At 46.0% G+C, this 15,124-nt stretch overlaps 1 protein-coding gene across 7 annotated transcripts in view; it reads right to left on the bottom strand.

The window, feature by feature from the left end:
- GATAD2A (GATA zinc finger domain containing 2A) overlaps positions 1 to 15,124 on the bottom strand; it is a 105,012-nt gene that overhangs the window by 28,125 nt on the left and 61,763 nt on the right. For 6 of the 7 annotated variants that reach the window (XM_043587170.1, XM_043587176.1, XM_043587174.1 and 3 more), the window contains exon 3: positions 10,633 to 10,901. In XM_043587170.1, coding sequence (XP_043443105.1) covers positions 10,633 to 10,901 — 269 coding nt within the window. The remainder of the gene's footprint in view (positions 1 to 10,632; positions 10,902 to 15,124) is intronic. The other variant, XM_043587175.1, reaches the window with a different exon arrangement.

Genomic DNA, 15,124 nt, shown 5'->3' with positions numbered 1-15,124 from the left:
ACAGAACTGGGATGAAGAGCCTGGAGGGAAGGGATAAGGCAGAGAATGAGGAGATAAGAGAGGCCACAGCTTACGCAGGGAAGGAAGCACAGAATCAGAACCAGATTTCCAAAGGAATATACCTCTCAGTTCCCATGCGCTAACCAAGCTAAGAAAAGCAAGCAGGCTATGGAGAGTTCTAGTCTGAGTTGATGGAGCTGCTCCTTGAGACTGCCCAGCCCCTCCTAGAAGTCACCTAGCAGTAGAGAATTAGAAAGTAAAAGGCAGCAGCCAGCCCACAACAGGTGCTGGGGCTGGGCTGGACTCCAGAGAACCTTCCAGAAGAGTGCAGGAGGCCCCAGACTCAGGGGAAGTGATGGTCACACAGTAGATAGGCTTCTGGCTGAGAGACTTCCAAAGCTTTCACACAAAAGGGGAGGGGGAGGGAGAGATGGTCATTCCCTATGAGGAAGACTGTCAGAGAGTCAAGAGTGAGGGTTGCAACCACACCTGCCCAGGCAGTGCAAAAACCCAAGCCATCACACCCACAGCTGTGTTACATCCACCCAATTCCCTCAAGGATGCACATTCCAGCAGACAGCTGGCCAGACCAGGCACAGCCATGATGGGGCACGGTCCTGAAAAGAGAATAGATGGGGGCTCGGGTCAGTACATAACTGCCTTTCTATCCTCAAACAGCCCATGTGGCAACGACCACCCTTTTATCATCACGGGGTAAAGGTGAAAGTCACACAAGAAGGCTAGGACCTGGACCCAGACCTCTTTGTAGACCCCATGGCTAAAACTGTAAAGAATGACAATACCAAATTGAGTATGAAGCAGCTGAATCCCCATACCTGTGAGAGCAAAACAGCCCAGGTATTTTTGGGGAAAGGCCTAGTAGGTTTTTTTTTTTCTTTTTTTAATAACAATTCAACATGCACCTATTCTGTGACCCTGCAATTCATCCCCTACGTATTTACCAAGAGAGAGAAATGAGAATTGATGCCCATGTGCAGCCCTATAGGAATAATCATAGCAGTAGTACTCACACCAGCCCCAAACTGCAGACTGCCAGGTGTCTATGGACAGGTGAGTGGATACACTGTGCATACCCACATAGGAGTCATTCAGGAAAATACTGGCACAACAGGGATGAATCCCAAAGCACATGGAATGAGGGAAGTCAGGCCCCACTGAGCACACGCATGATTCCATTTCTAGAATCCATTTTTGAGAAGAGGCAAGATTAGTCTAGGGTGAGAGAGTACACCCAGTCAAGGATGACAGGAAATGTATAAATGGCCCCTTCTTATGGTGATGACTAGGTTCTGTATCCTGATAAGGCTTTGGACTACACAGGTGAAAAACACACCAGGAGAGGCTCACTGCGCTTTACCTCCTTGCAAGGCAGGCAACCCAAGTGTTTACTTTATCTTTCCTCTCCCAAGAGGCTGCTTGTAAAGAGCATCCACCCAAACAACAAGAACTCTACCTATGACCTAGAATGTCATCTTGGAAAAGTTAAGGAATACACACCTTTTCCTGCAGGCCCCATTTCTATATAGAACAGAAGAAGACTGTCCACATAATCCCATGTTATAGACAACAGGCAGCTGTGGCTGCACTATCATGTTACTTTCAGATTCATTTTCGCTTTGGAAGAGACATCAGACGTTAATGTGAGTGTAGATGATTGTGCCCTCACACAACACACCACTGCAGGACACCCAACCCCTGTTTCAATACCAAATGATGAGTAGTGACATCCCTAGGCACAAAAGAGGTGACTAGTTTATTTACAGATGTGTCACCTCCTTGGTGAATGCCAAAGTCTCTAAAGAAAGATGGAGCAGGGATTCTGTCATCAAGAACACCAGCTTTAACAAAAGAGCCCTGCTTTGCAGGCTTGGTAAAACAGAGAGTACTTTTATGCATTTTTAGTATGCTCAAGTTCACGAGTGTCTGACAAGGGAGTGTGGAAAGCCAGAAAAACAAAAGTCAGGGACAGCTCTAACACCTCAGGTGCTACTGCCAGTCCCCAACAGGCCAAGGGCCCCTCAGTGCCAGATAGGAGCCCCTTCTACCCACAGCACAGGGCAAGCCCTTGGTTTGAATGAAGCCCCATCCTGTGGGTGAGATGCATGATGAGAAGAGAGGAGGGAGACATGCAGTTACCCAAAGGCCACACACCCCAAGAGAACCCGACAGGAAGTCATCAGTACATCTGCCCCACATCCACTGAGGCCCATGTAGCAGGCTACTGAGAAGTGGAAGTTGGCCTACTAGTCTGCCACTACCCCGCCCCCCCACCCGCCCCCGTGGGACCCAGGGAGCCCCAACGAGGTAAAATGAAGAAGTATAGATGATCTGCTTCAATGCCCATTGACTTCCATCCCCAATGAGCCATACCCCTTAACTTCTAGTCTTTCTCCCCAAGACCTCTGTACATTCTTTCATATTACAGCACACCAGAAAGTAGCTGTAGTCAGATCTTGTCCTATCATTTCTACCTCCAGGGACCACCACGGTGCCTATCACAGTAAGCCTGGTCCTGGCGTGTTAACAATCCAGGGAGGGCTGATGTCTCAGAAAAAGGCATATATAAACACGTTTTCAGTAAAGCATGGGGGTGGCCATTCATGGAGTTCCCACCCTACAAAGGCCCAGAGCAACAAGACACCTAGTCCTTACCTTTCAGGTGCAGGACATCTAGAGAAGAGGCTCATATTTTATTGAGTTAAATGCTCCTCCACCCAAAACGAGGGGGGAAGAAAGTTGTTCTCATCTACGCATGGCCCAGATTATTTCTAAAGATCAACAATTTGTGACAGAAAGAGATTTTCTATAGCAAAGTACAGGAGTAGAATCTACTTATCACAGAAACAAAACAAAGAACTCAACATAGTTTCCACTGCCTGCCCCAGCTCTAGCCTCCTCCAATAGTCCTGACTTGGGGGGAGGGGGGGAGGGTAGGCATGTGCCCATGACCTTTGGGCTGGTCTCACAAGGCCAGCAGGCTCAACTTCCACCTCTGTGGATTTCTGTTTTCTTGTAAGCACATTTATGGATGCCAGAACAGAAACCAAACTATTTTAACCTCATTAGTTTTTTTAAACATCCATATTGAGATCTAATTTACATACCACAAACTTCATTCACTGTAGGAGTACAATTCAATGATTTTTAATAAACTTATTGTGCAACCATTACCACAATCCAATTTTGGAATACTTCCACCACCCCCAAAATTTCCCTTTTGCCTGTGAGATGTTAATCACTGCACCCACCCCTGCCCTCAGGCAACCACTGATCAGTCTCTACAGTAAGTTTGCTTTGGACATTCCCTGTAGATGAAATTATACAACAAGCAGTCTCTGGATCTGTTGTCTTCCCACCAGCATAGGGAGTGTGAGGTTTATCCATGCTGCAGCATAAATCCGTAGTTCACTTTTTTATTGCTAAATAGTAATCCGCTGCATGGATATAACATTTTATTTAATCGTGGCTATATGGACTGTTTCCACTTTTTGATTATTATGAATCATGCTGCTATGAACATCCATGTCCCTGTCTTTGTGTGGACACATGTTTTCATTTCTCTTGAGTACCATCCTTGGATAGAATACTGGGTCATGTTGAATGTTCATGTCTAACTTTATAATAAACTGCCAACTGTTATGCATTTTACATTCTCACCAGCAAAGTATGAGAGTTCCACTTTCTCCACATCCTCACCAACACTTGTTACTGTCTTAAAAACAAACAAACAAACAAACAAAAAAAACCCACAACCATCTTTGAGACTTGTTTTATGGCCCAGCATCTGATCTCCCCTGGAGAATGATCCATGAGAATGTAAAAAGATATATTCTGTTTTCTGTAGTCACCAGGTCTTCTATAGATTCCTGTTAGACCAAATGAGTCAACAATGCTCTTTGAGTCTTCTAGAATCTTACCAATTTTCTGTTTAGCTGTTCTACCAATTATTGAGTGGAGTACTTAATTCTCTATAACTGATGAATTGTCTATTTCTACTCTCAATCCTAGCAATTTATTCCTAAGGTACTTGGGGGTTGTTGTTAGGTGCATATACATTTATAACTGTTATGTCTCCCTGACATATTGTTATAAAATGCTGCCCTTTGGCTACAGTAATATTTTTTGTCTTAAAGTTGATTTTATCTGACATCGATAGTCACTCTAGCTTTCCTATGGTTACTTATGGTATAGCTTTTCCCATCACTTTACCAAAGGATTTTAAGCATCCTTAAATCTAAGGGGTGTCTCTTACAGATAACATATAATTAAGCTGGATCTTGCTTTTTCATCTAGTCTGAAAATCTCTGCCTTTATAATTGGGGTGTTTAAACCACTTTTTTTTTTTTTTTTTTGGAGAGAGAGCGAGAGCGAGCAAGTGCATGTGAGAGCACAGGAGGGGCAGTGGGAGACAGAGAATGTTACGTAGGCTCCACATCCAGCACAGAGCCTAACACAGATGATGCAGGGCTCCCTCTCACAGCTGTGAGACCATGACCTGAGCCGAAATCAAGAGTCAGACACTTAACCAACTGAGCCACCCAGTACCCCTAGACTACTCACATTTAACACAATAATTGATATGATTGGGTTTACAGGTGTCATATTGCTATTTGTATTCTACACCCATTCTTACTTTTATGTTCCTCTGTTCCTTGCTGATGATCTCCTTTGGTGTTAAACATTTTTTAGTGTACCGTTATATTATTTTGTTGATTTTTTAAGTCATATTTTAAAGCTATTTTGTTAATCATTGCTCTAGATATTATAATAATTTTATTAATTTACCACAACATACTTCAGATTAATATTAACTCGACTCTGGTAAAATGTAGATACTTAACCCCAACAGAGCTCCATTTCATTCCTCCTGTTTTATACTATCATTGTCTGACAGATCTATAAACATATAAACACAAGAGATTTTTGTATACCTTGGTCAATTTCCAGAGAGCTGAAATGGTTATTTTTGTCTATGCTGACCAGTGTTAGTTACAGTTAATGCTTTACATGATATGTGTTATAAGAAGAAATGAGAATAAAGTATTTTGTATTAGACCATGTATTTACCATTTCCAATGCTCTTTATTTCTTCCTGGGAACTTAAGTTACCAACATGTCATTTTCTTTCAGTCTGAAGAACTGGCTGGTCTGACCGTGACAGATTCTCTTGGTCTTTATCTGAAAATGTCTTTTTTCCCTTTGTTTCTGAAGGAGTTTTGCTGGACACAGAATTCCAGGTTGACAGTTTTTGTCTTTGAGTACTCTGAATGTCACTCAACTCCTTTTTCGTTTCCATGGTCTTGGATGAGAAGCTGGCTGTTAATCATATTAATGCTCCCGTGTATGTGAGGGGTCCTTTTCCTCTTGCCACTTTCAAGATTTTCTTTTTCTCTGACTTATTAACAATTTGACTATGATGTGTCTAGTTATAGATCGCTTTGTATTTAAGCTCCCTGAGGTTTGTTGAGCTTCTCCTCACATATTCTTGATCATTATTTCTTCAAGTAGTTTTTCTGTCTTGCTCCAACTATGACTACAGCCTGGGGCTAATACAGCAATCATCCTTCCCCATTTGCCCATCTCCAAGACTGTCACTTCAACCAACAAGGCCATGGGCCCAGGGTTGCTATCCACCACTCTCTTAAATTGAATGAGTCCCTTCTCACCCCTACAGAAAAGAGGTTGGTCTTCACAGCCTAGGCAGAACTTCCCTACCAATAGAACTGGGGAGATGGTATGGAAGGAGTCCCAGGCTAAATGCTACAGATTCTCACTATTCTTACTTGAAGTTTGGCAGTTTCTTAAGCACAAACACTTCTCAGATTGCTGTATGCCTCTGGTCAATTTCTAGAGTGCTCAAACGATGGGCTTTTTTTGGGCCAATTCTGTCCTGTTTTATGGGTTTTTTGGGGGGGACTGGAGGGGGGGAGGAAATTATTCCCCAGCTTTGATTTATTTTGAAAATAAAACATACACAAATTGGGGGAGCTTGGGTGTCTCAGCTAGTTAAGCGTCCGACTTCGGCTCAGGTCATGATCTCGCGGTTTTTGAGTTCAAGCCCCGCATGAGGCTCTGTGCTGACAGCTCAGAGCCTGGAGCCTGCTTCAGATTCTGTGCCTCCTTCTCTCTCTGCTCTTCCCCTGTTCATGCTCTGTCTCTCTCTCAAAAATAAATAAATACTAAAAAAAAATTTTTTTTAATACACAAATTGAGGGGCATCTGGGTGGCTCAGTTGGTTAAAACCTCTGACTTAGGCTCAGGTCATGATCTCACAGTTCGTGGCTTCGAGCCCTGTCTCGGGCTCTGTGCTGACAGCTGGAGCCTGGAGCTTGCTTCAGATTCTGCTTCTTTTTCTCTGCCCCTCCCCTGCTCATACTCTGTCTCTCAAAAATAAGTAAACATTAAAAAAAATTTTTTGAAGCACTATCAACAATTGCCAAAGTATGGAAAAAGCCCAAATGTCCACCGATGGATGAATGGATAAAGAAGATGCGGTATATATTATACACACACACACGCACACACACACTGGAGTATTACTCGGCAATCAAAAAGAATGAACTCTTGCCATTTGCAACTACGTGGATGGAACTGGAGGGTTATTATGCTAAGTGAAATTAGTCAGATAAAGACAAATATCATATGACTTCACTCATATGAGGACTTTAAGACATAGAACAGATAAACATAAGGGAAGGGAAGCAAAAATAATATAAAAACAGGGAGGGGGACAAAACATAAGAGACCCTTAAATATGGAGATCAGAGGGTTACTGGAGGGGTTGTGGGAGGGGGGAATGGGCTACATGGGTAAGGGGTAATAAGGAATCTACTCCTGAAAACACTGTTGCACTATATGCTAATTTGGATGTAAATTTAAAAAATAAAATTAATTAAAAAAATTTTTTTTAATATACACAAATTGGGAGCCTAAGTCAGAAAAACTGTCAGAGATAGAGAGGGGAACTGTAGAGAGGGAAAGAACGGACTTTACCCCTTTGTCTGCCTATGTATGCTACATATCACCCCAATGTAGTAAAAAAAGGTTTTATCTTGGTGATTTCAATTCACCAGCCACTCACTGCCTTGAAAAAAAAGAAAATTATCTCTCCTAGAAGCCACCAAAAACTCCCTCCAGTCTTCAACAGCCCAATTAGAGTCATAAGACAGCATGAAAGAAAATGAGGCAGTTTTGAAACAGAGCCAAACAAATTCTAGACGCAGAATACTATACAATGGTGAAAATGAATTAACTACTGCTCAATTCAACAACATGGGTAAATCTCACAAACATTATATTGAATGAAAGCAAGCAAAGGGTACAGACTGCACAATTCCATTTATTTAAAGTACAAAAACAGAAAATTATCTATGCTGTTAGAAGAAACTGGTTACCCTCAGAGGGTAGTGATAAGTGGAATAAAGGGGGCCTCAAGGTTGTTTCTTGATTCTACTTTACAAGGATGTATTCAGTTTGTGAAAATTGGCACCCATCTGTACTTTTCAGTATGTGTACTACATCTCAATTAAAAAACAAAAATGAAATTCTCTCAGCACAACAATCTAAAATTGGCACGTTAGAGGCATCTGGGTGGCTCAGTCAGTTAAACATCAGACCCAGTTTTAGCTCAGGTCTTGATCTCACAGTTCATGCGTTTGAGCCCTACAGTGGGCTCTGCACTGAACCTGCTTGGGATTCTCTATCTCCCTCTCTCTGCCTCTCCCATGCACGCATGCATCCTCTCTCTTTTCAAAAATAAATAAATATTTAACGTTTATTTATTTTTTATTGTTAAATGTTTATAAACAATAAACATTTAATGTTTATTTATTTTTGAGAAGAGAGAGACAGAGCATGAGTGGGGGAGGAGAGAGAAAGAGAGAGACACAGAATTTGAAACAGGCTCCAGGCTCTGAGCTGTCAGCACAGAGCCCGAAGCAGGGCTTGAACTCACAGACCGCAAGATCATGACCTGAGCTGAAGTTGGACGCTTAACAAACTGAGCCACCCAGGTGCCCCAATAAACAAACATTTAAAATAAATGAGTAAAAATAAAACTGGCATGTTAATCTTACACGATTCAGTGAACCTGAAGCCAAAGAGCTTCAGCTAACCTAAACTATGGCCAAATACAGCCATGCCGTGCCACCTTTTGATCTGGCCAGTGAGGGATCTCACACTAACCTGGGAACCAAGAACAACCACATTGTGCTATAGGAAGGTCCTTAAAGGGATGTTCTTGAGCCACATGCTCTCAACAAGGATCCAAAGACTGCCTGTTTCTAACAGAAACTGGGGCCATACACTCCAGAACAGATTACAGTTTGGAAAGGCTTTGGGGTACTTGTTCCTGTAATTTTTGTCAAAATGCACAAGTGTACTTCTCCAATGAATTAAACAGAACATTCTACGTGGGAACTTGGGGAGATACTAGCTCTACATATGGACATCTTATTTTGAGCAAAGATTGAAGGGCAGTTGTTACCAACACTTGCTCTCCACCCTAGGACCAATTCTGGGTACATGTCTGTCACCCATCAACCTATAAGCCAGAGATTATCACCCATTTTACTATTGAAGAAACAAAGACTAAGATCATGTGCTCAAGATCAGCCAGGGAGTATGATGTGACCCCAACTATGCCTGTTGGCCACCAAGGCCAAACTCTGTCCACATTCTCATACTGCTTTATAAGTGTCTTGAGGTGTTTCTAGTCCTGGAGTACTGATCACCCAATGCCCTGTGTGCCTAAATTAATCTCTGATCCCTGCTCCCTTGCATCCTTTATGTGTTGTAACGATATCATTCTCCATCAACTTCAGAAAACATGGTCTAAGTGACCTTGGGTTGGAAGCCAATGGGCATAGTGGGAAAAGTCTGGAAGCAAGAGGCCCAGAGGCCAAATGTAGCCCCAGGCTGTATCAACAGAAAGATCTGGTAACCTCTCCCTCACAATCCACTGGGCTGCCCTGCAGGGCAGCAAGGTGATAACATGAGAAAATGCACACCAGGAGCCCAGGATCACGAGAAATATCCAGCAGATGGAGTGCCTGGGTGGCTCAGTTGGTTAAGGGTCTCACTTTGGCTCAGGTCATGATCTCACAGTCCGGTCCATCGGGGGTTCGAGCCCTACTTCCGGCTCTGTGCTGACAGCTCAAGCCTGGAGCCTGCTTCAGATTCTGTGTCTCCCTCTCTCTCTGTCCTTCCCCGACTCATGCTTTCTCTCTCTCTCTCAAAAATAAACATTAAAAAAATTAAAGAAAGAAACAAACAAACATCCAGCAGATCTTCACAAACAGCAGGAGGCTCTTTCTCCTCCTCAGCTACCTGATATAGTACCTGAGACACTACTGAAGACCAAGTCAGAGGGAGAGAAAGAAGAACCAGACTTACAATTTTATTTCTGGAACTTTAAAAGAGGCCTCTGGGACAGGAACAGCAAAAAGCACAGCCAGACAGAAAAAGGCCTTTTTGGGTAGTAGAAACACAGAGCACACACCCCCTCAAACTAAGATGCTTCCCCAGTAGAAAGGGTTGGATTTTCCCATTTATCTCAAAGAGGTAAAAATTGTAAAGCTGAGAAATACCAGGCCACATAATCTCTGAAGTTCTTAGGATTCCAAAAGTCTGAGCTCCAAAATGATTTTAACATGAAGACTACAGGGTGGAGTCCCTGTGCGGGGTTAGTCAACACTCATGAGAAGGCAAAACGTTCCCAGCTTCCCTAGCTCTGCACCTGCCACCCTCACCCCCACTCTGGGCAAACAGACATGGAAGGGAGTCTGCAGGGGAGGATTAGGGGGTTGGTGAGGGGTGGCCAGGAGACTGTGGCCATACCAACACACCCACTGTGGCGTATCTGGCTCATAGGACATCTAAGCGTAAACGTGCTAGAGAGAATGGTTCCCACCAGAGCTCCAAGGGGAGCGGTGACAGCAGAAGTTAGGCCCAGATTTCTCTTTACAGAAAGAAAAGAATGTTTCTGAGTGAAGAAATGAGGGAGGTAGGGAAAGGGGGTAAAGTGAGTCTTAATTCTTTCAAGTTTTTTCCTTAAGAACCTCACAAAACTGAGGATCTAAATACTCTTGAAGTAATCAGTACTGACTAACGAAAAATCAACAGACCACACCACAGACTTGAATAGTGACCTCCTCCTTCACAACGTGCTGCCTAAGAGGAGTGGTGGCGCATGTGAGAGGCATCTCTGAGCTGGACTCCAGACTCTGCCCCCAGCCTAGTTACCCAGATCCAGTATAGAATCCCTGGCCTCCAGAACCCCAGATCTGTAAAGCAGGGACATATACTGAAATGAAAAACTCCCAACTTTTTCCACAAGCCAAAAGCACCAGCTGAAGAAACAAATGGTATCAGTTTAATGAAGACTCACTGCCTTGCAGGGCAGCCAATGGAGGAGGATACTGCCCCTTCCTCCTGTGAGACCCACACCCCTTGCCATTGATGTCCAGGCCCCAGTGAGGAGATCCCTTGTCCAGGACAGCACAGCAATGCCAGGACTAGAACCCGTAACTCACCAAGGGCTGCTTCCTCAGGCCCATCTCCCCACCGCCTTCTCACACCCACAAGACCTGGTTCCAGGTCCCTCCTGCTCACCTGTATGAGGTACGCATGTCCACGGGCCCGTCGCCCGCCTGCCCTTCACATCTGCCCATGGCTGTCACCTCTGCCCCCCTCAGCAACCCTTGGGCTGGGCCTGCTCCTGGCTCAGGCGTCACTCTCATGTCTCCGTCAGTGTTTAAATCTGAAGACAACAATCCTCTCTCCATTTTTATTTTCTTGCTTTCCACATCATCCTCTGCTGGGTCCCGTTCAAGCGCTCGTTTCTGACTCCGTGTTCGGCATGCTTCTTCAGTCATTCTGAACTTTGGAAGGAGAAAACATGACATTTAAACTTGGCACAACCAAGTTGCTACCTTCTTAGAAACTTCAGTGTGTCAGCTTGAAGAGTTTTCCTTGCCCCATGATGATAGTAGAAGTCGGTACAACAAATGCAGGCCTCACAAAGTGTGCCCAGGACCTTTCTTAACTGACATGGGAAGGCTGGGCAAGATCCATGGAGCATCTGGGGAGCTGGGACCTGCAGGGACCTGGACAGGAACAATGGAAAGTGGCTGATTATTAGAAGGAAGAGGAATTCTCTGTGCTCCAAATTCAAAAGCAAAGAGAGGAAAACTGTTCTAGATCTGAACTTCCTGCCTATGGAATTCTGAGTACCTGCCCTAGGTTGGAGATTTCTGGAATCCGGGAAGGGGAGACACTGCTGTACCAGAAGCAGGGTCACTGCCCAGGTCCAGAACTGCACTGCACTGACTCGGGTTGACCATTCTCCCCTTTAGTGAGGGGCGGCCTCCTTACTCCCTGCTCACCTCAGGGGAGTGAGAAGTGGGGGTCACCTTTAACCCTTTGACTGCCAGCAAGGTAAACTTTGAGTGGGGTGAGAGCTGGCCCGTCACCATGCCAGCACCCTGTACCTGCAGCACACACATATCTTGATTTAAAGAAAGAAAAGAAGAAAAAAACAGCTGAGTCAGTTTTTGATCCCATGACATCACTGGGCTCCACATGACCCTTCCCAGGATTCAGTCTGAGAGACAAAGCACTTTCCAGAAAACCAGTCTGAACCGGTTCCAGACAACAAGCTGAAGTGTTGTTAACCCTCACAGAGACAGGACGGAGGACAGCGCAATGATGTCTGTCTGCAGGGAGGCTGCTGGCATTCCACAACAGAGTCTGGGACACAGGCGCTCGCTCTTAAAGGAGCCACTCCAGCCCCGATGTCCCAACAAGGCAGGACGCAGGAAATAAGACTGCAAGAGTCAGGGTCTAAAAAAGCCAAGCCAGAGTTCATGAGGGACAAAAAAGAATTTAGCTGCCAGGCTCTAGGAGGATTCCCAAAATGCCAGTTCTACACAGGATGGTAGGTGCCTATGTCTACCAACACAGGGTCCACAGAGGAACACACTACAAGCCCCTTGAGAATCTCAATTCATACCTGTGGTGTGCCTACACTGAAGGCCTCCTGGCTCTGTGTCCACACAGGCAGGGCATCTGGCACCCCAGTTTCCTCACCACGAATACCCTGAGAAGCCTGTCCTGGAGCCAACCTTCTGGGAGACTAGGGGCAACACAGAGCAATGAAGGGGCAACATCATCATACATGGGATGCATTCCTAAGATGACTCACTCACAACCTTGTTAAGGAGCCGATTTCTCAAATGAGCAACAGTGCAGGACCATGTCCTAGTGGCCTCTTCGGTGGACTTAGAGTTAAAGGAAAGAAATTGACTGCTGTTTCATGCTCCTGGCTCAGGAGGCAGAGCAGTCCACATGCACACGTGTCGGGCCACTGTGGCCTGGCCAGGGCACTCAAATATCTACTCCTACAGGCAGTCCAAAAGGGTCAAAATGAGCAAGTCTCCCGGTGGTCATATTACCCCCAGAATGCTCTCCACCCATGTTGACAGAAGGTGGGGCTGGAGAACTCTGAAGCCCAAGGGCATGGGCTACTGACAAGACTTCCATCTGCCCCCAACCCCTCCTGGCATACTAGCCTGTGCCTGCTGCCCACCCTGTACCAACTGCTCAGTCCTAGTCACCCCCCCAAACATCTCCCCATCTCCTCCTCCCACACTCTGTATGGATATGGTCTCCTAACTGCCCCAGAGAAAAGCAAAGGATACCCCATGTCCCTCTTAGCCTAAAGCTCTATGGCTTCTGTCCTTCTCTGATATGTCTTGACAACAAACCCTGTCAGCCTGCTCAGTGAATCTATCAGTCCTCTCTGTGAGATTGCAGATAAGTCATTGCCCTGAGATGAGTGTCAGTCAACCTCCCCTCCCTCATTGTGGGAGGCATGGGTCATCTTTCCTTTGAGGGCTGCCTAAAAGAGAAGCTCCTTAAACATTTGGGGAATTGGACAAGAGTAACAATTTCAGTAGCTGCCTTGGACAGCAGGTAGCTGTGTTCCCAGGGCAAGAGAGGAGCCTGTCAGGATCAAAAAGGAGAAGAGACAAGACCAGGAAAGAGGCAAAAAGGCATGCCCACTAGAGTCAGAAGAAATTCTGTCCCTAAGGGAGAAGTTCCCAGTCTGGGCTGGTACAGACCAGGGAAGAATGGGACTGAGGTGGAGGAGGAGGATGCCCCCACCTCAATCCTGTACTTAAACTCCCCCATGCTTCCCCACTCTGCCTCTGTTCCAGCCTGGCACACCCACCTAGTACAGTCTCTGGCCTTATAAGCTCCAGGCTCCAATCCAGGAAAGTCATCCAAACCCAGACCCTGCATGAAGTCCTTCCTCTCAAATACCCACACAGATTGGGCGGGTGGGGACCAACAACCAGTTCACCGTGTGCCAGGTCACCAGACTGACAAAGTAGTACCCAAGTGACCTCACTTCATTGTCACTAATATAAAATAAGCAAGCATAAAGGGCCAGAGCAGAGCCTCATACCCACACAGGGCTGCTCCTCTTCTAGCTCCAGTGACCACTCTGGGCCACAGGGCCCCAACAACACCCTAGTTCAGGTAGCTGATCAGGGTCCCCAGCAGAGGGCCCGGAATACAGCCTGTTTATGTTCTGTGTGCAGTGTCAAGCAAGGTAGCTCACTCTAAAGCCGAGGGACTGGAAATCTGCCAACCCTGGACCCAGAACCAATGGCCAGCCTAGCAGCACATGCATGCCCTGCCCTCTGGCTCCAGCAGGGCATTCTCGGGAGGGGTGGCCAGCTGCATCCCTCCCCCACCACAGAAAGGAACAGCACAGCTGGAGGGGGCAGGGCTGACTATGGCAGAGGGTGCGTCCAGCTCTGCACCACCTGCCCCGTGCCCCCCTCCATCTTGGGTAGGGCCTACTCCACAGCAAGATGGTTGCCTTAGAAGCCAGAGGAAGCATTTGCTCCTGGGGAGTACAGGTGCTAATAAAGAATGCTCCTCCCTCCTCTCAGCAGGAAGGACCAGTGCCCTAGCACATTAGGGCTAGTGTCCATCACCCTGCAGGCACAAACCCAAGATCAATGACAAAGCTATAGGGAAGAAACCAGCCTTGAGGAATGAAGCATGACCTACAATTTCTGCAAAAAAGCAGTGAGGAGTTACCTCAGAATACTTTCTAAAGAGCAGGTAAAGGGGCGCCTCGGTTGAGCATCTGACTTCAGCTCAGATCATGATCTCACGGTTTTTGAGTTTGAGCCCCACACTGGGCTTGCTGCTGTCAGTGCAGAGCCCACTTAAGATCCTCTGCCCCCCTCTCGCTGCCCCTCCCCCACTTATGCACCCACACTTTCTCTCAAAAATAAACAAACATTAAAAATAAAAAAGAACAGGTAAAGAGGCTGGATTATTGTGATGGAAAGTTAGGATTTGCTTCAAAACCCCTAGCCAGTGAGGGTTCTACCACAGGCCCATTCAGGAACTGCCAGCCCACAAAGAGCAACCCCCTCTTACTTAAGGGGGATCCTGTCCTGGCTGTTGCCTGAAGACAGGGGCAGATCCTGACAACAGCAGCCCATTGTAAAGATGAGGCTCCCAGGACTGCAAGGCTGCCTGAGGCACAGGCTGCTACCCAGGAAGCAGGGCTGGAACCCAGATGGCCTCAGTCCTTTCTTCTCACTCTCACAAACACAATTAAGTCACGCAGAGCCTGCTCTAATGCATCCTCAGACAGGGCTGGGCAGGCAGAGAGGTGGCAGGAAGCAACCCAGGTCTTCCTTGCCCCAAGAAGGGAGGTTCCAGTCACTCTAGCGGCTACATAGGCACAGCACAGAACGACCGACCTCAGGTCAAAGAGGCAACCAAATAACAGGTGGAATGTGGACAAGGGGCTTTGGGTCAATGCAAATTGTAAATGCCTCTACCAAAAGATACTTTATTTTTTAGTAAAATGCCACTGTCTAACTGATCTGAGAACTTCAGGTGGAAAACCTCTTCTTTTTTTTTTTTTTTAATTTTTTTTTCAACGTTTTTATTTATTTTTGGGACACAGAGAGACAGAGCATGAACGGGGGAGGGGCAGAGAGAGAGGGAGACACAGAATCGGAAACAGGCTCCAGGCTCTGAGCCATCAGCCCAGAGCCCGACGCGGGGCTCG

This window comes from Prionailurus bengalensis, chromosome A2 (assembly GCF_016509475.1).
Source record: "Prionailurus bengalensis isolate Pbe53 chromosome A2, Fcat_Pben_1.1_paternal_pri, whole genome shotgun sequence".
NCBI classification, from domain to species: Eukaryota; Metazoa; Chordata; class Mammalia; order Carnivora; family Felidae; genus Prionailurus; species Prionailurus bengalensis.
This window is presented reverse-complemented; position numbering and strand designations above follow the sequence as displayed.